The 23,370-nt window shown below is 37.0% G+C and overlaps 1 protein-coding gene across 10 annotated transcripts in view; it reads left to right on the forward strand.

Annotated features, from left to right (window-relative positions):
• The window catches only part of LOC123877463, a 196,724-nt gene that overhangs the window by 168,412 nt on the left and 4,942 nt on the right, over nt 1-23,370 (forward strand). For 4 of the 10 annotated variants that reach the window (XM_045924265.1, XM_045924267.1, XM_045924268.1 and 1 more), the window contains 16 exons: nt 10,597-10,681; nt 11,437-11,563; nt 12,405-12,545; nt 13,272-13,473; nt 14,945-15,167; nt 16,055-16,187; nt 16,836-16,978; nt 17,946-18,096; nt 18,481-18,885; nt 19,206-19,307; nt 19,386-19,899; nt 20,908-21,260; nt 21,605-21,715; nt 22,015-22,163; nt 22,485-22,610; nt 23,229-23,348. In XM_045924265.1, the coding sequence (XP_045780221.1) occupies nt 10,597-10,681; nt 11,437-11,563; nt 12,405-12,545; nt 13,272-13,473; nt 14,945-15,167; nt 16,055-16,187; nt 16,836-16,978; nt 17,946-18,096; nt 18,481-18,885; nt 19,206-19,307; nt 19,386-19,899; nt 20,908-21,260; nt 21,605-21,715; nt 22,015-22,163; nt 22,485-22,610; nt 23,229-23,348 (3,085 nt within the window). The remainder of the gene's footprint in view (nt 1-10,596; nt 10,682-11,436; nt 11,564-12,404; nt 12,546-13,271; nt 13,474-14,944; nt 15,168-16,054; nt 16,188-16,835; nt 16,979-17,945; nt 18,097-18,480; nt 18,886-19,205; nt 19,308-19,385; nt 19,900-20,907; nt 21,261-21,604; nt 21,716-22,014; nt 22,164-22,484; nt 22,611-23,228; nt 23,349-23,370) is intronic. The other 6 variants (XM_045924271.1, XM_045924272.1, XM_045924270.1 and 3 more) reach the window with 5 other exon arrangements.

Consider the following 23,370-nt stretch of genomic DNA (forward strand, 5'->3'; position numbering starts at 1 on the left):
AATTTTCTCAAAATACTGTGAAATGCATGATACTATAATAGGTAAAACTAATAAACAGTGCAGTTTCATTTTCTAAAACCCAGAATATCTATTCTATTTACTTTTACCTTCCATAAATTCAGGGCTCTGTTTATAATGTTGATTGTTTTTATAGTTCAACATTTTTCCAGCACTTTTGATATCTCTCGCTCATTCTTAGTACCAAAATTATTTGTGAGATATTTCACCGCGGTTAATAGCCTCATTTGGTGACAGATGGATTATTCTTGTGTACCTAAAGGATCAGCCTGGCTGCCCAGCGAGAAAATGCAGCCCATATTCTTGGCACCATTCCACGCGGACATTATTAATTGTACAGTAATTAAATATCATGATCAACCCATCGCCGGTTCACTACATACCACGGGTCTCCTCTTAGAGTGAGAAGGGTTTAGATCATAGTCTACCAAGTTGGTCAAGGGCGGATTGGCTGCACACACCTTTGTAAACGTTATGAAGAACTCTCAGCCATGCAGGTTTCCTGACGATGTTTTCCTACCGTTAAAGCAAGTAATATATTAAAAAAATTATAACTCCGAAAATTAGAGATCGAACCCCCGACATCCGATTAGGAGGCGGTCGTTCTAACCACTAGGCTATCACAACTTTTAGATAAAACTAGCCTTATTGTAACATTGATCATGCAAAAACAATCTACAATGTTATGATGTATGGACGGCCTTAAAAACTTTCGATCACAACGTATGGTTCCACTGAGTGAATTCAAAAACCCATTATGTTGTACATTATGAGGACCCCATTGTCTCGGTTGAATGAACCGGCACAATATCTTACGAAATTTCCTAAAAAACCACCTTAGTATAAATGTTTATTATGTCCAACATTATCTGACGTGGTCTCGCGTTCTCCATTGTCTTTTTTGTTTTCCCCCATCGGGTAAGACCGCTTTCAGATTGGTGAATTTATCGCGCGACGTAGGCTCGATGACACTGGGCTAATTTACGAGCTGCTAGTCGGCTAGTTTAAAAGCTAGCGAGTGAGCGAGTAAGCGAAGTCGATGACACACAAAACATTCCACTCGCTCAGTAGCCAACTAGCTAGCGTGTTGACATTTTAGCTTTAACTGCCAAAACGCAGATGCTCGCAACTAGTTTACTAGCAGTGATGATGACACTAGCTAGCTTACAGGCCAACACGCCAGCGAATGGCGAGTAAATTAGCCCGGCTTTCTATTTTTCAAGCAGCGTTTTTACAATCTGATAATCAAAAGCAGATTGTGAAAATGCTCGATGACACGTCGCGAGTTTACAAGTTACAAGGCAGCGAGTTCGCTAGCAGCTTGTAAACTCGCCCCGTGTCATCGAGGCTTTAGTAATACACGGGTTTGTAATTATTCATTTATCGATAGTATAGTCTGCAGAGTAATCGCTAAAACTTCCTCATTTCTAGAGAGAACTACCCAACGAAGTTTGCAATATTGACATTATACCTATTATAATAAATGTTATAATGTAACAAGTGTAATTTATTACACCCCCGACAAGTGAAGGTTACAGTAACTAGAAAAGAGCTGATAACTTTCAAACGGCTGAACCGATTTTCTTGGATTATAGCTAAGAACACTCTCGATCAAGCCACCTTTCAAACAAAAAAAACTAAATTAAAATCGGTTCATTCGTTTAGGCGCTACGATGCCACAGATAGATACACAGATAGGTACACACGTCAAACTTACAACACCTCTCTTTTTGGGTCGAGGGATAAAAAAAGATACAATAATAAATCCAGACATAGATATTGCAAAAGATTCATAGATTCGAAATTAAAAAGCCATTACATAACATGGTAGAACGCGCGGTAAACGTGTCTATCTGAAAGCGATCTTATTTTGTATCATGGCAGCCGTCAAAATGAGATGATGTGAATTTACATTTGAGAAAATTAGATGTTCGTAAAGTCGGAATTGGTTTATCCGTAACGCAGACGGTCGCTTTTTGTCTGAGACCGATTTTTATACGACATTTTTCCTCTTTAAATTGCGAGAAGCAGCATCCAATATTATGCTAACTTACGTCCCTTTATATTCGGTCTGTTCAATAAGTTAGGTACTTAACAACGTTGTTATCTGTCAAAAATTGTTCGGTATATTTATAATCTATACTAATCTATATCTATACTAATAAATAAAATTGGAGTGTCTGTCTGTAATTTCGAAATAACTACCTCATATTAAGCTCATATGGTTATTTGAACGATACCATAACTGAATCACACGTTTTTAAAATTTTTGTCTGTCTGTCTGTCTGTCTGTCTGTCTGTTTGAAAAGGCTAATCTTTGGAACGGCTGAACCGATTTTGACGGGACTTTCACAGGCAAGTAGAGGATTGACCAGGGCGTAAAATAGGCTACTTTTTTAACCGACTTTCAAAAAGGGAGTTGTGTTTTTCTACCTATGTACACCGAAATCTCCGAGATTTCTGAACCGATTTGCGTCATTTCTTTTTTAATCGATAGAGGAACTTTGCGACATTGTTTCATAAAAAATTTGGAGTCCAACTCCTCAATCCTGATGCTGCAGGGGATCTGACCAATCCACGCGGGCGAAGCTGCGGGCATCAGCTAGTATATCAATAAGTTACTTAGCGAAATTGTTATTTGTCAAAAATTGTATATTTTCTTGACAAATTATAACGTTGCTACTTGAGTAACTTATCAATAGATTACAAATAGATGTTTAACTATAGAACCATGGCGTCACGAGTGACATAGCCTCTATCAATGTAAGGGTCTTGAACGTAAGGACCTCCGCACTGCCGATAAATATCTGTCATCTGCAGTAATGCTTGGTCACTGCTATATTCTAACCTCTACGATAAAAATCGGATCGGGTCAGTAAAAGTTGGATCCATTTCCTCTAATTTTGCAGAATCATTTTTAAATGTACCTAACGTCTTGGTTGAACAAGTAAAGGCCTCGAGTTGTCTTTTCACCGATTGTTGTCGGATCGAAATCTGTCGGCTGTCTGTGATAAGCCTTAAAGGTGCCGGAATTTTTTAACGCTTGATGGATTTCGTTTATGATATTTTCGTCTGGGATTTTTGTTTTAAGTTCTTGATGCTTTTATGGTTTTAACTCAATATGAGTTGATTTGATTTTTACGATTTCAGTCGGATTCCAACCTTTCGGTTTTCTTAATTTTATTTTAAGAATAATATCCGTCATTAGTGTTATATTTTTTGCATATTTTTGAGCTATGGTGGAATAAGATAGATGGAGTCTCGGTTATCTCGTTCAAATCTATATTTCGAGATTATAATAGTAGCCTAATGATGTCTTCATTAGGTCCTTTGCCTAATTATATACCTACTTGCTTATAAAAAATACGTGGATTCGTTGCTCTGTTGTTGCCAGGGTTGGACAAAAAAACGATTTAAAAAATAAAACATTTTTCAACCGTTTTTTATTAAAAGAAATATTTTTGACACTGGTTGCTGCAGTTAAGAAAGGACAAACCGACAAAGGAACACAATTTTTTTAATATAAAAATACTAACTTATGCCCGTGACTTAGTCCGCGTGGTTTCAAAATTTTTAAACGTCCTGTCCTGGAAACTCTTTGGTTTTTTGGAACAAAACTAATCTTTGTCTCCATACAAACTCTGTGCCAAATCTCGTTCAGAATGGTTCAAGGGTTGGTCTGAGTAGACTGTAGAGGTAGGTACCTACATAACAGACAGACGGATACTCACATTTACGATATTAGCTGTGCTATTAGTACGGATATAGATAGGTACCTAGATATGAATTATATAGACTTAATAAAACCATGATAAGCTTAAGAGCCATAATTTTAAAACTAAAGAGTAAGTTAGAGGGGGGCGTGCCTCATAAACAAAGAGAGGCGGTCGTGGTTATAGGTGTGTAGGTAATTTTGCATCTAGGTACGCCCGTATCTACTGCACAGGTGGGGGTAACGCACTAGAAACTTTCCGTTCCTTTTCGTCTTTTCTGTCGAAACTTTTAGCTCTTTTAATATTTTACTTTTAAAAATTTTTAGGCGTGTTTATCATCACAACTGAGGAAGACAGATTACCCAAGATACAAGGAAGCAGAGTGAATTAGAGTGAGAGAACTCTCGATTTGATCTTGAATCGACGATATGTCAAATATTAGGCTATGGTGACGTAAATCAAAGAAAAATAGGGCTACTTTAGGGCTACCTGCGTCAAAAGTCCTAACATTTGACGCCTGCCAGTGACGTCGAAGCCTCGACGTTTTTAACCCCCGACCCAAAAAGAGGGGTGTTATAAGTTTAACGTGTGTATCTGTCTGTGGCACCGTAGCTCCTAAACTAATAAACCGATTTTAATTTAGTTTTTTTTGTTTGAAAGGTGGCTTGATTGAGAGTGTTCTTAGCTATAATCCAAGAAAATCGGTTCAGCTGTTTGAAAGTTATCAGCTCTTTTCTAGTTACTGTAACCTTCATACACATACACACAAACTTTCGCCTTTATAATATTAGTGCGATTTATCATGATTGACGGAATCATCTGATACAGGACCTATCATCTAATGGAGGTCATACATCTCAGAGCGGAAATGTAATTAATACTCATACATCAACTCCGTACATTCCACACGGACGGAGGTCCGAAAACAAAGACGCCATTGTTCCAAAAAACTCATAATATACGCCATATCATTCTAATCAAATCCACGAATTAAAGGCAATAAATACACTTCACACACGTATCGACGTAACAATACGGCTTACGTACATTTCTATATCGTTTCGCACAATCACTTTTACAAAATCGTGAGCTATTAAAACCGCGTTCCCATTACACGGATACGATTTTGCTTCCGGACCGTCTAAGTAGACGGAAATGTAGACAGCAAATTTTTCTCCAAGTCAATGTGAATACTGGAAAATCCTTTCGTCGTTTTTCGTAAAATAACTCACAGGAGTTTCCATTTAACTTCAAATTACCTATATACTTAATTTTAATTTTAGTCTAAATCTAGTTTAAAGCAAGTAGTTTACTGTATGAATCTTTGTCTTAATATGCACGACGTAACTGCTCATAAATGGAGTTATATGCACAGAGCTATATTATGAGTACTTAAAACCTAAAGACATATTATTAATTGTATTATAATAAGTGTGTAATTTTGTAGGCGGTTCTATGATAAATAAATAAGGCAAACAAACTTTCATAAAAAACGGTCTGCAAGGATGGTTTTTTTTACAATATAATAACAATAATTATCTCTAACAAACGATTTTAGGATCATTTTTGTTCGATAACTGCGATCTCATCGCAAATGACAGTGATATGGTAAATGATGTTGAGGTAATAGTGATGATCCGGCTAGATAGTTCGTTAACTTGAAAGCGATACGGACCTGTATAAATTAAACAAGCTGCCGAACAATTTCAATCATTTTACTAAATTACTGCACGTACAGTACGTAAAATAAGTTATAATATAAGATTCAAAAACCGATTATAACTTAAAATCGGAATTTAGCGCGTGCGACGCTATTTGTACGATTAGCGAACGAAGTACTGTCGGAACGTCATAATGGAAACTCGCCCTAGCGCTCGAAACTCAAGAACCAGAGATCTCTCTCCCTCATTTATAATAACCTGCTCTCTAGTCCCTTGTCTATTATTACGAGTATCCACGCGTCTTATGTAACACGACAAATTATCAGCCCGTATGTTAACGTCCATTGTGTTGTGCATGCTAATCTACATAAGTATAGGTATTAATTCGTCTTACAAAACTGTTCTTTAGGCGTAGCACGAGCTTGCATTTCTCGACAAGATTGATAGAATGACGTTAATGTTAAAATCTTTCTCGTTTTCACTAGGCTCTCTCCGTCATTTAGTACTCCATACAATCGTAGTCCCAATTTCATTTGAATATGAAGCAACCAAAGTCCATGAAATTTTGCAGACATATTCTATAAACTAATATGTATGCCTGTGGTGTTTTAGATTTTTCTAAAAATATGTAGTTTTAAAATTACAGGGGCTCAAAAATTTGTATGAGAATTTTTAAGACCACGTAACTTTGAAACTGAATATTTTAACGGAAATCTGGAAAACCACAGGCGTAGATATTAGTTCCCGGAACGTTTCTACAAAATTCCATTGAATATGATTGGTTAGTATACATAGTATTGGTTAGTATGGAGCGAGGGACGGAGAGACCCCTCTTAACAGCGCCAAAAATGTGTGAGTGTAGAGGGCAACATATTTATACTCTAGTTCGCGATCATCTATACTAATCTATACTAATAAATAAAATTGAAGTGTCTGTCTGTAATTTCGAAATAACTACCTCATATTAAGCTCATATGGTTATTTGAACGATACCAACACTGAATAACACGTTTTTAAAATTATTGTCTGTCTGTCTGTCTGTCTGTCTGTCTGTCTGTCTGTCTGTCTGTCTGTCTGTCTGTCTGTCTGTCTGTCTGTCTGTCTGTCTGTTTGAAAAGGCTAATCTCCGGAACGGCTGAACCGATTTTGACGGGATTTTCACAGACAAGTTGAGTATTGACCAGGGCGTAAAATAGGCTACTTTTTTAACCGACTTTCAAAAAGGGAGTTGTGTTTTTCTACCTATGTACACCGAAATCTCCGAGATTTCTGAACCGATTTGCGTAATTTTTTTTTTAATCGATAGAAAAACTTTGCGACATTGTTTCATAAAAAATTTGGAGTCCAACTCCTCAATCCTGATGCTGCAGGGGATCTGACCAATCCACGCGGGCGAAGCTGCGGGCATCAGCTAGTAGACAATAAAACCGATATCGAACAAAGAATGCCGCAAAAAACGAACGCGTTGACTTGAAACCATCAGCTGTACTATTTTCTGACGTTCGTGGATTGTTTTGGTGTGCGTTTAATTAAAGGTTATTACTTTGAAGTTCGATATCTATCAACGTTGTCGAAAGTCGAAACTTAGATACTCGTACTAAGTGTTTAGTTAAAAAATGAAGGAGGTGGTGTTGCGACATGGTTCAATTGTTGTAAAACGGGTAATTCAAATTCTCTAATTTCTATAGGTCGGTACTATTTTTTAAACCAACAATGCTTAGCCTCGCATTCAATGCTAACGTGGTTACGTCAGTAGGTAGAGTATTAAACTATTAACACAGGATTTGAATGCTGCCATGGCGTCAATCCAAAGCCAACGTTCCAAAGTTTTAGTTGTGCCTATAAGCAGTTTTTGACGGCGATAAGAAGTAAAGAAACTATATACTTACTGTATGAGATTCGACAATATTTTTAAACCCCGACCCAAAAAGAGGGATGTTATAAGTTTGACGTGTGTATCTGTGTATCTGTCTGTGGCATCGTAGCTCCTAAACTAATGAACCGATTTAAATTGAGTTTTTTTTTGGTTTGAAAGGTGGCTTGATCGAGAGTGTTCTTAGCCATAATCCAAGAAAATCGGCTCAGTCGTTTGAAAGTTATCAGCTCTTTTCTAGTTATTACTGTAACCTTCACTTGTCGGTGGTGTTATAAATTTATGATTTACACTTGTTGAAGACTAAAGTATAATACTTAACTTATTCCAAGCTACTGCCTCGAACGCAGTTTTTAACTCCAGGGGCGTTAACTAAAATACGTTGGCAAATTGCTATTAATTATAATTATTATCTCAATACGATCATAATAATTATCGTTTTAATTCCTCCAGCGATTGAGAAATACCAAACTCGAATCGTAATACTAAAAGGAATTGTAAAAACTTCAAACAATACGTATTTCTAGAAGCCTTCCGAATCTATTAATTTGTTTCGCAATGACTATGTGGAAACAAATCGGGCGATATAGTTCAAAACGAGCGATAAAGTAATAAAGTATCACTACTAATAGATACAGATTTTTTATTAACTGATAAAATCGGCCGTACATAGAGGTGTCTTATTACTAGAGGCTTACTTAAAAAAAGCGCGTTAACAAGCGTTTCCAGTTAGTACCTACTTTGACTTTGTTCATAGTTTACTTAGCTAAAACAAGACATAGACAAGTGTAAATTAAAAATTTATAACACCCCCGACAAGTGAAGGTTACAGTAACTAGAAAAGAGCTGATAACTTTCAAACAGCTGAACCGATTTTCTTGGATTATAGCTAAGAACACTCTCCATCAAGCCACCTTGGTGGTTCTTAGCTATACTCGAAGAAAATCGGTTCAGCCATTTGAAAGTTATCATCTCTTTTCTAATTTTTCTATAGAGGTTTTTGTGTCGGGGGTTTTTTAAATTTTAAGTTATTATTAAATGTTTAATATGTGCTCTGCAATATTTTATTCTGTGGAAGTGTTTGGGCTGGTTGGTGTAGAAATTTTGCTGAACATTGCACCCTCTAATATTAATAAGTATGACATCTCCCTGGTCGCGAGTTTCTAAAAAGCTGATATATAAAAACAGATCTGTGATGTAATAATGTATGTAGAGGAGTCAACGATCACTCACAATGGCATAGCCGAGAGTGACTTGGAGAAAACATTGATTAATTACCATAATAATTTATTTGATACTCCAAAACTTGATGTTGGGAGGGGCCCGCTCTACGAGATAGTTTAAGTTCCTTTTGAACTAAAAATGTGCGCCGCTTCGAAACTATGATTTAACGCAGACGACCGATTTAGATATGAGAACGAGTTTGATCTTAAAGCGATATCCGATCTTACGCTGTGTGTGTTTTAGCGCGTATTCATTGAACTAAACTTGTACAGATGTTAGGTGCATCAAAATATTGTATTATGTTGGCAAGAGTTGTTGGTCATACTTACGTAAATATTTAAAGGAACACTTTAAAATAGCACGAACTTTATAATTATAAATGTACACACAGCCTAAAAAATGGCTTACTGTACAATATCGATAAGGCATTGTGTAATTTTTTATTAGCAAGACTGTATGCCATTTATTTATTTAAAAGAAAAATTAGCCAAGTTTATCATGCTGACTAATATTCGCCTTTCCCTCCAACTAAACGCAAAACTTGTGCTATGAGTAGGTACGACAATAGTGCAACGCGTGGGGTTTGAACTGGCGATCTTTCGGATTTCAGTCCGTTCCTTTAACCGTTGAGCTATCAAGGCTTTGCTATCGAGGCATTGTGTTCTGTTTACGCCGAATTTCGTCAGACCGACAAATTGTGTTAGTAAGAAACCGTTCAATTGTCGCCGAATTTCGTCGATTATTTATCGGTTGTCTGCGTTAGCGTAACGCGAACGGCTGTGATTTGAATGATAGTGACTTGGAACTTGGAAGTTATTAAATATTTTCTACACGATGAAAACAGTACATTGTTCGTTTTGAATATGATGCATGGAGGTGATTTGGCTGTTCCAAACAAAAGAATAAGTTTTGAGGAAAAGGAATGGTTCAACGTATCGTTGCTTATTGTTGTATCGGCCGTGTTAACATAATATTTATTTTCTGTAACAGTTTTTTCTTTACTTGATGAGAGGGTTATTTATTAACCAGTGTATCTACGTATGTTAGCAGATCATAGATCCCTTATAATTGTTAGGTTACTCATTGATAACAATGAATTTAGTTGGCTTTTTGCATGTCACAGATTAAAATCGTGTAGTCCTGTTGGCCCCGTTAGCCGTGTCCCCGTTAACGGGGCTAACGGGATAAGAACAATTAGTGTAAATTAAAAATTTATAACACCCCCGACAAGTGAAGGTTACACAGTAACTAGAAAAGAGCTGATAACTTTCAAACGGCTGAACCGATTTTCTTGAATTATAGCTAAGAACACTCTCGATCAAACCACCTTTCAAACAAAAAAAAACTAAATTAAAATAGGTTCATTAGTTTAGGAGCTACGATGCCACAGACAGATACACAGATAAACACGTCAAACTTATAACCCTCTTTTTGGGTCGGGGGTTAGTAAAATTATTGAAAATCAGTCCTGGCCCTGGTCAGGCCCCGTTAAATTAAAAATAACCAACATTTTGATTTATCGTTTGTGTTTTTTTTTTTCAAATAACATGTAGACTAGCGCTTAGCTGCAATCAAACCTGATGACAAGTGATGGTACAGCCTTAAATGGAGCGCGTTTTAGTGATAAATAAATTAACTAAATTTCATCACATCCGAAAACCTCAAAATGCTATGATTTATGTTAATTGAACTGTATTAAGCACACCTTATAGCAATGACTAACTACGGCTAAGTGGTGGTACGGCTGTTGACGATTCAAAAGTACCTACTCGTAAAAGTCTAATTGAATAAAAATATTTTGAATTTGAATTTAACGGGGCCAACGGATTTTTAATAATTTTATTCTTATCCCGTTGGCCCCGTTAACGGGGACACGGCTAACGGGGCCAACAGGACTACACGATTAAAATGACTACTTACATACCTATTATTATGATTGCGCCAAGCTTCTACTTCATTCAGCAATACTCAGGATTAAAATTATTAGGTCTATAGATATTTATTTATAGTGCTAACTGTTTTCGTCAACTAAGCTATGTTCTGGCTTAGTCGGCTTTTAATTTTAGACCTTATCTTATATCTAACAGCCGATTATTTTTTTGTTCAGGTCTACTCTCAGCCTTGAATCATTTGGACCAAGCGCGCAAGAACTCCGTGCAAACCACCGTGGATTACTCCAGATACGTCAAAAGGTAACGATTTAGTGTCAGAGATAATCCCCTTTAATAGTATTAAATATAAAAATCGGCCAAGTGCGAGCCGGACTCGCACACGAAGAGTTCCGTACTATAATAAAAGATATAACTTTTTTTTCCATGGTGGCCATTTTTAAATTTTTATTCCTTGTTGCTGCAACGGCAATAGAAAATACACATTCTGTGAAAATTTCAACTCTACCTAATACGGTTTTTGAGATACAGCCAGCTGACACAAGACAGACAGACGGATGGACGGACAGTGGAGGCTTAGCAATAGGGTCCCGTTGGCAACCTTCTCGTACGGAACCCTAAAAATGCTTTTATAACATTAACATAATCCTGCTATTATTGTTACAGTTTCTATAGAATAATTAAATTGAATAGATCAGGCACGCCTACTTATGAGTGCGTCTAAAGTGCTTAGGTTTTTTTTTTAACGGATTGCTTTCTATTTTTCAGTGTTCCGTACTCAAAAGTAACCCGATATATTAGAGGTTCTCATTTATTTTCATTTTATAGTTCATTATCATCATCATTATGAAGGTCTGACTTAATTTTCCAAACGCTTTCCAGCCCAGCCGTATTCTTCTGTTATCTTCTTTGCTGAATTATTTCTATCAGTTTATGTATGGTTTAAAAAAAATATTAATAGTTTTTTTAATAGTTTAATAGTCTTTCACCTAATATTATGAGTATTCATCATTTTCATCTTATTTTTCTTAATTTTGGATTCCTTCTAATGCTTTCAGGTACAGCTCAACTCTAGAATGTGGTTCCTCATACTGCAAAGACTTGGGCTACCGGGAGCACTTTCATTGCATGGATTGCACTGCAAGAGTCTTCTGCAAGAAAGAAGAAATGATCAGACACTTTAAGGTAATAAATACTTCTTTAATTTTGCTGTTCTCTGTAAATGTAGCGGTGGCAACCTATAGTGGTTAAGATATTGACCTCTTGGTCCGGAAGATCGTTATAGCTGTGATAGCCTAGTGGTTGGAACGTCCGGCTCCTAATAGGAAGTTGGGGGTTCGATCCCGGGAACGCACCTCTAACTTTTCAGTTATGTGCGTTTTAAGCAATTAAATATCACTTGCTTTAACGGCGGAGGAAAACATCGTGAGGAAGCTGCATGCCTGAGTGTTCTCCATGTACTTAAAGTTCTGTGAAGTCTATCAATCCCCATTTGACCAGCGTGGCAGACTATGGCCTAAACCCTTCTCACTCTGAGAAGAGTGAGAAGGGTTTAGGCCATAGTGCTCAGTAGTGGGCCGGCAATGGGTTGATCATAGTATAATTTGAATATCACCTGCTTTGATGGTGAAGGAACATTGTGAGGAAATTGTGTGGAAACATTGTATGGAAATTATGGAATGGTGCCAAGAATACTGGCTGCATTTCCACGCTGCCTGGTCAGCCTGGCTGATTGAAAAATGAGCCAGCCTTTCTGTCGCCAGATGAGGCTATACCGCGGTAATAGTCCACCTAATATATTCCTAGATTTCATACATTTCCGGTAACATATACAACACAAAAAAAAAATGTTTCTACCTAAGTCCAACCGATGTACCCCAAATCGGTTTAATTAGAAAGTTAGAAAGGCAATAATGTGAAGATGGTTTTAGAGTTTTAGACCAATAAAAATGCATTAGGCCTTTTTTTTAATGTAGTAGCACACCGGGTAAATAAAATAGTTAATCTCTATTATTTCTCATTTCAGTGGCACAAGAAACGCGACGAATCGTTAGCGCACGGTTTCATGCGGTACTCTCCTCTGGACGACTGTTCTGAGCGCTTCACCGATTGTCCTCACAACCGGAGTCAAACCCACTACCACTGCATTCAAGATGGCTGTGATAAGGTAATGGGATAATAATAGACCCTACTGGATCAATTAAATCATAATAATATGAGTCCCAGCAAATAGACATAAGTGACATAAGACCATACAGAGTTTTTTTTTTCTTTAAATCTGGCTTTACTCTGATTAGCCAATGTCAAGTTTGTGATATTTTCAAGTTATTGAATTTATACAAGTATGGACTCCGTCTGCGCCGGCGCCCGCCGACATACGCGCGGCACCCCTTTAGAGCGCTTCCCAGTCAGTTCCACCACCAAAAAACACCAACTAACACAAAAACCAGCCACTCTCAACGAAAAAACCACTCCAAACAAGCACAGCACGCGCGCCAGCAAACTCCATCACAGACGAAGTCCTCCATACAGAGTTTAAAGTTTAGAGCCTCGATAGCTCAATGGTTGAAGAGTGGACTGCATTCCAAAAGGTCGGCGGTTCAAACTCCACCCGTTGCACTGGTGTCGTACTTACCTGGCACAAGCTTCACGCTTAATTGGAGGGGAAAGGGGAGTATTAGTCATGATTAGCATGGTTAATATTTTTTTTTTTAATTTCAAATAACCTAGACTTCTCGTCATAGACGGCGAAATCTTCTAGAGTCAATGATTATTTTAAATGCTTATCCAACTTGCCATGCGAAACATACATACCTACTGTTCTTTTTTCCCTTCAAACTAGAAGAGTACCTTGTTTTGTAAATATTAATCTTAATTTTTAACCAATTTCCAGGTATACATATCTACATCGGACGTCCAAATGCACGCAAACTACCACCGCAAGGACTCAGCCATCCTCCAGGAAGGCTTCCAAAGGTTCAGAGCGACTGAGAACTGCTCAGCACCACACTGCATCTTCGCTGGCCAAAGAACCACACACTTCCATTGCAGAAGACTTGGCTGTACATATACGTTTAAGAATAAAGCTGATATGGGTAAGTGCGAATGAGTATCTTCTTAAAAATTTATATAGACGTATATAATCTGCAATCAGAACTGCTAGCAAGTGATGATGTAGCCTAAGATGAAGCGCACTTGTCTAGGAGATGCCTATTCACTCTTGACTTGAAGCTATATTAAAAGACGGAGGGAAAACTGATGTTAGAAGGGCTTTCCATATTCTAGTGGTTCGAATTAGATTCAGGTCAAATCACTTCGTAAATTTTGACTACGTACGGCTGCAGATTTTGAATAATGAGAATGCGAGATGCTTTCAAGACGTTAATTAGAAAAACTATCTTTGAAAAACATTTGAAGTAGAACAAGTGCTAAATTCTACTAAAAATGATGTCAGGGTTATTAGAAATGACTTAATGTAAAACAAGGTTGAAGCATTATATTTATTTGTTAAAGCCTTGGTTAATATTCTCTGTACATGTGATACACATTATATTATATAAGCAAGGTTATCATAAAGATTCAAAGCCTCAAAAGAATTTCTCAGACTTACCAAGATATTTAAAGTTTAAGAGGGGTCTCTCCGTCACTCGCTTCATACAAACGTAGTTCCAATTTAATTTGAATATTAAGCAACCAAAGTCCATGAAATTTTGCAGACATATTCTAGAAACTAATATCTATGCCTGTGGTTTTCCAGATTTCTGTTATATTCGGTTTCAAAGTTACGCGGTCTTAAAAATTCACATACAAATCTTTGAGCCCCTGTAATTTTAAAACTACATATTTTTAGAAAAATCTAAAACACCACAGACACAGATATTAGTTTCTAAAATATGTCTGCAAAATTTCATAGACTTTGGTTGCTTAATATTCAAATGAAATTGGAACTACGATTGTATGGAGCAAGTGACGGAGAGAGCCCTGTTAAAGACTCTGTGACTATGAGTATTCTCAATTTTGTAGCAATCATCTGAGTAAGGATGACGATGCATAAGAATTCGAATAAGATCTGGTATACAAGTGTATTCACTTGAGAGTAAGCAATTTAACCAATTGATCATTTAAATTTTATGATTTCGAAGAACACAGGAAAATCGCACGAGCAAAAGAGCAGGAATGTAGTCAATTGAAATACTCTGAATGACCTAAGCATTTACGTAGTAAGTTCAAAATAATCGGTGAATAAATCTGGAAATTCTTCCAAGTTCATTTTTAACACCCGACCCAAAAAGAGGGGTGTTATAAGTTTGACGTGTATCTGTGTATCTGTCTGTGGCATCGTAGCTCCTAAACTAATGAACCGATTTTAATTTAGTTTTTTTTGTTTGAAAGGTACGGCCTCATCGAGAGTGTTCTTAGATATAATCGAAGAAAATCGGTTTAGCCGTTTGAAAGTTATCAGTTCTTTTCTAGTTACTGTAACCTTCGTTTGTTGGGGGTGTTATAAATTTTTAATTTACACTTGTATCTTTCTTCTACTTGAATTTTAAACACTCTTCTTTCTAGAAAAACACAAAACCTACCACATCAAGGACGAGGCCCTCTCCAAAGACGGTTTCAAGAAGTACATGAAGAACGAGGCCTGTCCATACCGCGACTGCCGCTTCAGTCGCACCTGCAACCACATCCACTGCATCAGACCTCACTGCAACTACGTGCTGCATTCCAGCAGCCAGATCTTCACTCACAAGAGAAAGCATGAGAGGAAGGAACAGGAGATGAGCTTTGGGTAAGATTTCTTCCATATCTTTATATTTTTTTGTTGTTTTTATTTGAAATGAGGATGGATTTAGCTCTTTTCTTTCGATTGAAAATAAGACCTTGAGTTTAAATAAATTGATCAAATCTATACTTTACTAATAAATAAAATTGGAGTGTCTGTCTGTAATATCGAAATAACTACCGCATATTAAGGTCACATGGTTATTTGAACGATGCTATAACTGAATCACACGTTTTTAAAATTTTTGTCTGTCTGTCTGTCTGTCTGTCTGTCTGTCTGTTTGAAAAGGCTAATCTTCGGAACGGCTGAACCGATTTTGACGGGATTTTCACAGACAAGTAGAGAATTGACCAGGGAGTAACATAGGCTACTTTTTTACCCGACTTTCAAAAAGGGAGTTGTGTTTTTCTACCTATGTACACCGAAATCTCCGTGATTCCTGAACCGATTTGCGTCATTTCTTTTTTAATCGATAGAGGAACTTTGCGACATTGTTTCATAAAAAATTTGGATTCCAACTCCTCAATCCTGATGCTGCAGGGGATCTGACCAATCCACGCGGGCGAAGCTGCGGGCATCAGCTAGTCAGTTAATAAAGATATTTTTAAGTGAGAAATTAACAAAAACTGGATTTTTTAAGAACTTTAGGAATTACTTTCACTTCATCTCTACGTAGTTCATTTGCAAAACTGATTACTATTTGGGATACTTGCTTTGATTGATATTGAAAGAATTATAGTTTAAAATTTCATGTCAAGAATTTACTTATAGACATACTAATTTTTTTTTTTGAAAATGTGTTCAATTGACCTTGAATACTACGGTCGCCACGGATCAACCGATCTGCGTAATTTTCGCGGACATTATCTAGTAATTTATATTTCTGTTTACAGTCTACCACCATCAGTAATCCAAAGCGCGCTGATGCAGCAGGGCGCAGACCTCAGCATGTACTCCCCCGGCAGCACCATGCATGGGGACGACGATATGTCCAGCTCAATGATGGATGATTATTCTCAACCATTTGTAAGTACATCCATCAGCCTATATGCGTCCACTGCTGGACATAGGCCTTTCCAAGAGCGCGCCACCAAACACGGTCCTCCGCCTTCCTCATCCACCCGCACCCCACCACCTTCTTCAGGTCTTAAGGTCTTAAGGTCTTCAGGTCAATGATTTATAGTTTAACTATTTTTTTAATGTTAGAAGTGACCAGCGCACAGAGCATTTGGGCATCTTCAATAAAGATTCCCATACAAGTTTCCAAGGTTGATCCTGAAAGGCAAGATTCTCGCAAAAAGAACACATGGAAGACACATAAGACAATGGATGGATGACGTAAAGGATCTGGCCCGGCAAAATGTAATTTAAATTGAAGAAGATGATACAAGATTAAAAAGATTTTCTTATACTGACTGCCTTACCTAGCGGTGCCATCTTCAAATTGAAGGTGGCGTCCGATTATAACGTGCTTTTATATTTTTCCCCTTTTACAGTAAAAATGTGATTATAATCATTAACTGGCTTGTCTATAATTTTGGATCTTGCTGAGTACAAGCCCAGCATTTAATGAAGACTATATAATTGGATCTAGAAATTACCAAAACTTAGCCATTTGTTGTGTGCTACCTACTTGTTTCCCCTGGATAAAAGAAAAACATTTTTATTTTTCAGAACCAGTCCCTTATAGACGAAGTATCACGCAAATACATAGAAACCTTCAATGGAGGCAAGGACCCTGAAGACAAATGCAACAAATGCAGTGCTTGCAACAAGCACTACCACTGCTTGGCTGAGGGATGCAAGTTGGCTCATAGGTAATTAGAAACTAGAAAATCTGTGTTAGTAAAACCTATACATGATTATAATCTCTCTTCTTTTTAGGGTTCCGTAAAAAAAGGAACCTATAGGGTAGGTACTTCCCGTTGATCTAGAATCATGAAAGGCAGGTAGGCAGATCTTATAGCACAAGTAAAGTGAAAATTCCTAAAACCGTGAATTTGTGGTTCCATCACAAAAAAAAAATGTGTTAATGAAAAAGTTCTCATAAAAAGTGTTATATTGTACGATGGTACGAAAACGGAACCCTTCGTGTGCGAGTCCGACTCGCAGTTGATGGTTTTATATTATCAACCCTTTTTTGTTTGTTAGCAATCAATTAACTCGGAAACTCATCATCATCGTCAACGTCAACCCATCGCCGGTTCAGTAGTGAGCCGGCGATGAGGACGTTGACGATCAGGGTTGTAAAGTCCAACACGCTGGTCAAATGCGAATTAGCAGGCAAACTCTGAAACTCCATCCATCCATCCATCCATCAGCCTGTATGCGTCCACTGCTGGACATAGGCCTTTCCAAGAGCGCGCCACCAAACACGGTCCTCCGCCTTCCTCATCCACCCGCTCCCCGCCACCTTCTTCAGGTCATCGGTCCAGCGGGCTGGAGGTCGTCCCACACTGCGCTTACCGGTACGCGGTCTCCACTCCAGAACACGTCTGCCCCATCGGCCGTCGGTTCTTCGACAGACATGACCTGCCCATTGCCACTTCAGCTTGCTAATCCTTTGAGCTATGTCGGTCGCTTTTGTTCTTCTGCGAATTTCCTCGTTCCGGATTTTATCCCTAAGAGTGATACCCAACATAGCTCGCTCCATAGCACGCTGAGCGACCTTTAGTTTGTGGACGAGGCCACACTCTGAAACTACTGAACTGAATTTAATAATTCTTATACTATTAGAAACCCGGATGGATCAGTAACTAGTAGTTAATAATATCATTTTTACAGTTGCCATAACACAATGGTGAAGCATGTGATGGAGCACGAACAGCAGAACCAAGTGACTGAGGCCTACTTCATCACGTACGCGAGGAACAATCCATGCAGTAACTCCGCCTGCCAGCACATCAGGGATATTACCCATTACCATTGTACTTGGGTGAGTAAAACACGCACGAAATTGAGGACCTCTTTAGGGTTGGTTTAAAAACGCCCTAGACTAGTGTAGAATCTTTAAAACTACCTTCAAAGTTATAAATAATTTTTTATCATAAAGAAAAGCGTTTCGACTTCCGATGCCACATAAAAACCGTTTAAAAGTATCTGAACAGCTTTAACAGTGATAACTAGCACTTTTGCATCTTAAACATTAGGTATCGCTGAAATTTTTTGACATTTCTTTGCATCATTTTTTTTATTGCTGAGGATTGTGACAACTTTTCAACAATAATCATAGAACATAGAACAGTATTCTTTATGCGATATGCCCCTAGATCCTTTCACAAAATCCATTAATTAAATATGTTTGTATTCTTATTTCCAGGAAAATTGTGGAGCAGTAATTCTATGCTCAGAAGAGCATCCATTTAGGCGTCTGGAACACCACCGTCAGCATGCCATTTTGAGCCCAATGTCTCCAAACTTAGCGGCCAGATTTGCGCCAAACTTTACTCCTCAACTCTCGGCACAACTACATCCGAACATGGCAGCGCAACTTGGCCAAGTACCGACCTTGCCAAATCTGCCAACAAATTTGGCACACTTGGCCCAAATGACGCCAAGTTTATCTTCTCAGTTGGCTCCAAACTTGCAAGCTCAGCTCAGCCTTGGTCCAAACCCTGGTATAGTGCCACAGCATGTAAATCCGTCCAGTTCCTTGGATGAAATGTTTAGCAGGAAGAGGGGTAGACCTCCAAAGAACCGAGTTGTAGAAGTTTGGACTGATAATGTAAGTTTGCTCTTTAATAATTAATTGAGATCAAAAAGTATCATAAAGTTTTTTTCTCATGAGAATCAAAATGTAATCAATTTCTGAATAGATTAATTGAGAAAATAGAAACTTCAAAGTAGTATTTTGGCCAAAAAGTGACATTGTGAATAACCTACATGGGAAAAAAAATTCTCAATTTCTGAGCATAATGTCACTTTAGATCCTGACCTCCATAATTATGATCATGTATGTACGATGGTACGGAACCCTTCATGTGGGAGTCCGTCTCGCACCTGACCAGTTTTTTATTCTCAATAACATTTACATTTTTGTTACAGATAACACCACAAGCCATATTCACTTCGTTCAAACTTCCAAAAAGCAATCAACTACCTCCCATCATACAATCACCAGTTATAACCACTGTAGAAGAATTTCCTGTAAGTACCTACTACTAACTACAATTATTTGGACTCTTCTTACGAATTTCTTTAACTTGCTTTACTTTTACTTTACAGCGTATCAGATTCCAACATTTCGAAGTATTTACCGTATCAGAATCATGCAGCCAATATTATTCGAACTGCCAATTACGATCAACGAGGATCCATCTCCATTGCTTCAACTGTAGCTTTGCAAGCGAAGCCCACATTACAATGGAAACGCACATGAGAGAATCCCACGCGGTTAGTCCACTATTGGACGGGTTTGATTACTTTGTCTCTTTCGACCAATGCGGAGGAAAGAGTTGCTTCAAAAACCAGTTGAGATCACATTTCCACTGTGCTCAGGGAAATAATTGCCCAGCAATTTTAACCCAATATTCGGCATTGGCAACTCATAAACACGGTAGAGGAACTCCAGTTATAAAGAGTGAGGAGCCAGAGAAATCTTATGATGAAGCCAAAGATTATTCAATTAAAGAAAGGGCTTCAGCTGATAGTATTGCGTCTATGAAAGACCAAATGGATTATGGTCCAACTAATTTCTCGATTAAAAATGAGTTCGAAAGAGATCAGGACAATGTTTCGGGTAAGCGTTATTCTAAACTATAAATCTTATTAGACAACAGTTTTGATAATTGTGTACAAGAGTTAGATAATAATAATAATAGAATGTATACTCACCCCGCTGCTAGTGGGACCCATTTTACCGTATTTTTATCCAATGTTTTTTTTTCTTCCGTTACTTTAGTTTTCTGTTGTTTCTGTTATTTTATTTCTCTTTTGTTTCTGTTATTTATTGATTTTGTTGTTGCTGTTATTTTATTTTTTGTTCTTTCTGGGTTTCTGTTATTTTTTCTGTTGTTTTTGTTATTTTATTGTTTGTTGTTTTTGTTATTGCTATTATTTTTGAACATTTTTTAAAAATAGGGTAAAATGTGCAAAATAAATAAATGAGAGAATGTATACAGACATAAACAAACATCGATCAATTAATATTAATTATGTTTCTGATCATTACGAATGTTGGCTCATTGTTATTATGTAAGCTTATGTAACTTATCCAGTTTCATAGTTTCAATTACGAAATCAGTTTATCAAATTAATTCCGTTACTAATGCTAACGAAGATAGAAAACAGTGTCTTAACTATTAACTCTTTCTATCTTTACTGAATTAGCTTGCTGTCAGAAAATAATTACCATTATCATACTATTTTGAAGTTTAGTTGCATGATAAGCGGTTTAAGTTACATTGCGGTTACAATTGAATTTGGAGGTTTGATTTTGATATAAAATTTTCCTTTAACCTCAATTCAATTCAATTCAATAATCTTTATTGCGAATTTGGGTTAGTTTACAAATCTTAAAACTATTATTGTTAGGTGCTCCAAATTCTACCTTTCGGTATGCAATAATACAATAACATAGTCATGAATACAATCTTGTCATACCATTATAAACATATAATATTCTAATAATTATTATTATTATTCTAATTATATTATTCTCATTCATGGAGATATGAGTACTTTTTATTGGTGGTTTACTTTAACCGCTTTTCATGCAACTGGATCTAAGTCTACATCTTAATTTCAGTAGTAAAAGCGACGGGAACATTTTATCCATCGTCTCACCTCCGAAGCAATACATCATCGCCTTCACCAAGAAGCATCTACGACGCGTCACCATCAAAGGAGCTAAAAATGAGAGAATTTGAAAAGAAACCTTTTGAAGCTGCAAAAATGCCAGGACCAACGATACCGCCATCATGTCACGACCAAGCTTGTCCTTTGAACAAAAACGCTGGTGGCATGAATTTGCATTACCATTGTCCTCATTGCAGTCAAGCGTATGTGGACTTGAAGCTTCTGTTCAGCCATATGGTAAAGAAGCATAGTAATTCTATGGACCCTGGACCTATAGGATTGGCTGCTACCAAGGTGAGCAAAGTAAGTCTCAACTATGCAAGGATTACATGTTTAACCTTCTAAGAGTGTGGTTGTGTGTGCGTTTGTCGGGTCATTGATTCCCTCATAATTGCTAAACGATTCATAAACTGTTTCTTAAGAAACCCTGTTCCACTTAAGACTCTGCACCGCTGTTTCTTAAGAACTGTTTCTTATGATACTGGTTTGATTAATCAAATGATAAATCCAATATGACGAAAACTCCTAACCAAAAGTACAACAAGAAAAAATGTATTATCTAAATTCTTAATTTTTTTCTCCGACAAAAAATTCTTTGAATTTCTCAACTATTTGTTAATTTTATTCTAATTTGTATCTGTTTTTAGGAAACCCTTGAGAGAGAGTACCCAGAAATATCAATATTACCTTCGACAGCTACATCATCAAACGTACAATCGCCATCACCAAATCAAAGAGCACCGAATCCAGCAGAACAAGCAAGTTTGAAACAATGTTTATCTCTGTCCCCATTGATGTCTTCTTTTTAATTTCTTTCCTCTAATCTAGTTGAAACATAGTTGCTTGTTTAAATTCTTTTAAAATTATTTAAATTCTTTTATTTTTATTTTCTCTAAAATTTCTTTAGGGGTTTTTCAATTGAAAACTATTTCAATGTACCTGCTTTGGATTTTATGTATAAGAATTTTGTTTAAATATCCTTGTCTTTTTAAATATACCTACTTGTTTTTTGATTTGTTTTGTTGTTTTATACTAACATTGGGGTTAACTATTCTAGGTACAAGCAGTACAAAGTCTCCTCTTGCAGCAATATTTGGCAGGGGGTCGCAAAGGCAGCCTTCAAGAGCAGCTGAAGATGCAACAGCAGTACACCGCGTCACTTGCAGGTCTGCCAGGACTTGCTCAAGTTGCGTTGTTTTCACAGGGGTAAGATCTAAAAGTTTTTAACTGTCTTCTTACTTTATACCCTCTTCCTCAGCTTCTTTTTCATTAATTTCATCCTTTTATTCATAATTGATATATTTATTATTATAATCAATAATAATATTCCTTGTTATTAATTTCAAATGACCATTAAGTTTAACTCTTTCGTTTTTACTGATTATTTTGTGTCTTATCAATTTTGATTTTAATATCTTTTAATAAAAATCAAATGATATATTTTTCATTTTTCTTCTTATATTCAGTTAGACCGAAAATCTCATTGAGAGGCTTCGTCCATATAAGAACTTTATTGTTTCCTTTCAGTGCCAATGCGTTCCCGCTATACCCAACGATGATGTACCCACCAGAGTTGTTACTAGAACAAAGTCTTCTTCAAGGTCACGGTCTTCCTCCAGGCTTGGACAAAGAAGCCGAGCTGATTGCAAAGACGTAAGTACACTTTATTTATCTTCATCTGTAAATTGATGATGAATACCCACTGTACTTATTTCTTGAGTAATTACTATAAATATTCGCACTTAACCCAACAGACAATACCCATGACGAATTATTGAAATATTTTGTTTAGGATAAGTAATGTTCTGGCTTTGTAGGTTTGATCGAAATGGCTTAGTTATTACATTCATATAATTTGTTGACGAAAGCTTTTTCTTTGATCAAAGATCTGAGATTATTACATCACACTAATATTATAAAGGAGAAAGTTTGTATGTGTGTGTGTGTGTATGTTTGTTATTCCTTCACGCAAAAACTACTGGACGGATTGGGCTGTAATTTAGAATGGAGAAAGATTATACCCTGGATTAGCACATAGGCTACTTTTTATCCCGGAAAATCAAAGAGTTCCCACGGGAATTTTAAAAAGCCTACATCCACGCGAACGAAGTCACGGGTATCAGCTAGTTTAATATAAATGTTTTATGAATCTTTGTAGTTTACGTGCTATATGCCACCAATTACCATCTGGCTAACTTATTTTCAAAACACTGATGTTTCTCATATGATTGTTGCTTTGATCATACATCTTATATTATTTTGTGTTATTAGCAGACGCACGCACACTCCAAGAGGCCCACACATGAGGGTGCTGAAAGACGAGCCCATCCCTGAAGGGTACCTTCGATTCCGGTTCAATGAGGACTGTGGTTATCAGCAATGTGGTTACAGGTATGTCTGAAAAAATTAAAGT

Source organism: Maniola jurtina, chromosome 23, assembly GCF_905333055.1.
Source record: "Maniola jurtina chromosome 23, ilManJurt1.1, whole genome shotgun sequence".
Lineage (NCBI taxonomy): Eukaryota > Metazoa > Arthropoda > Insecta > Lepidoptera > Nymphalidae > Maniola > Maniola jurtina.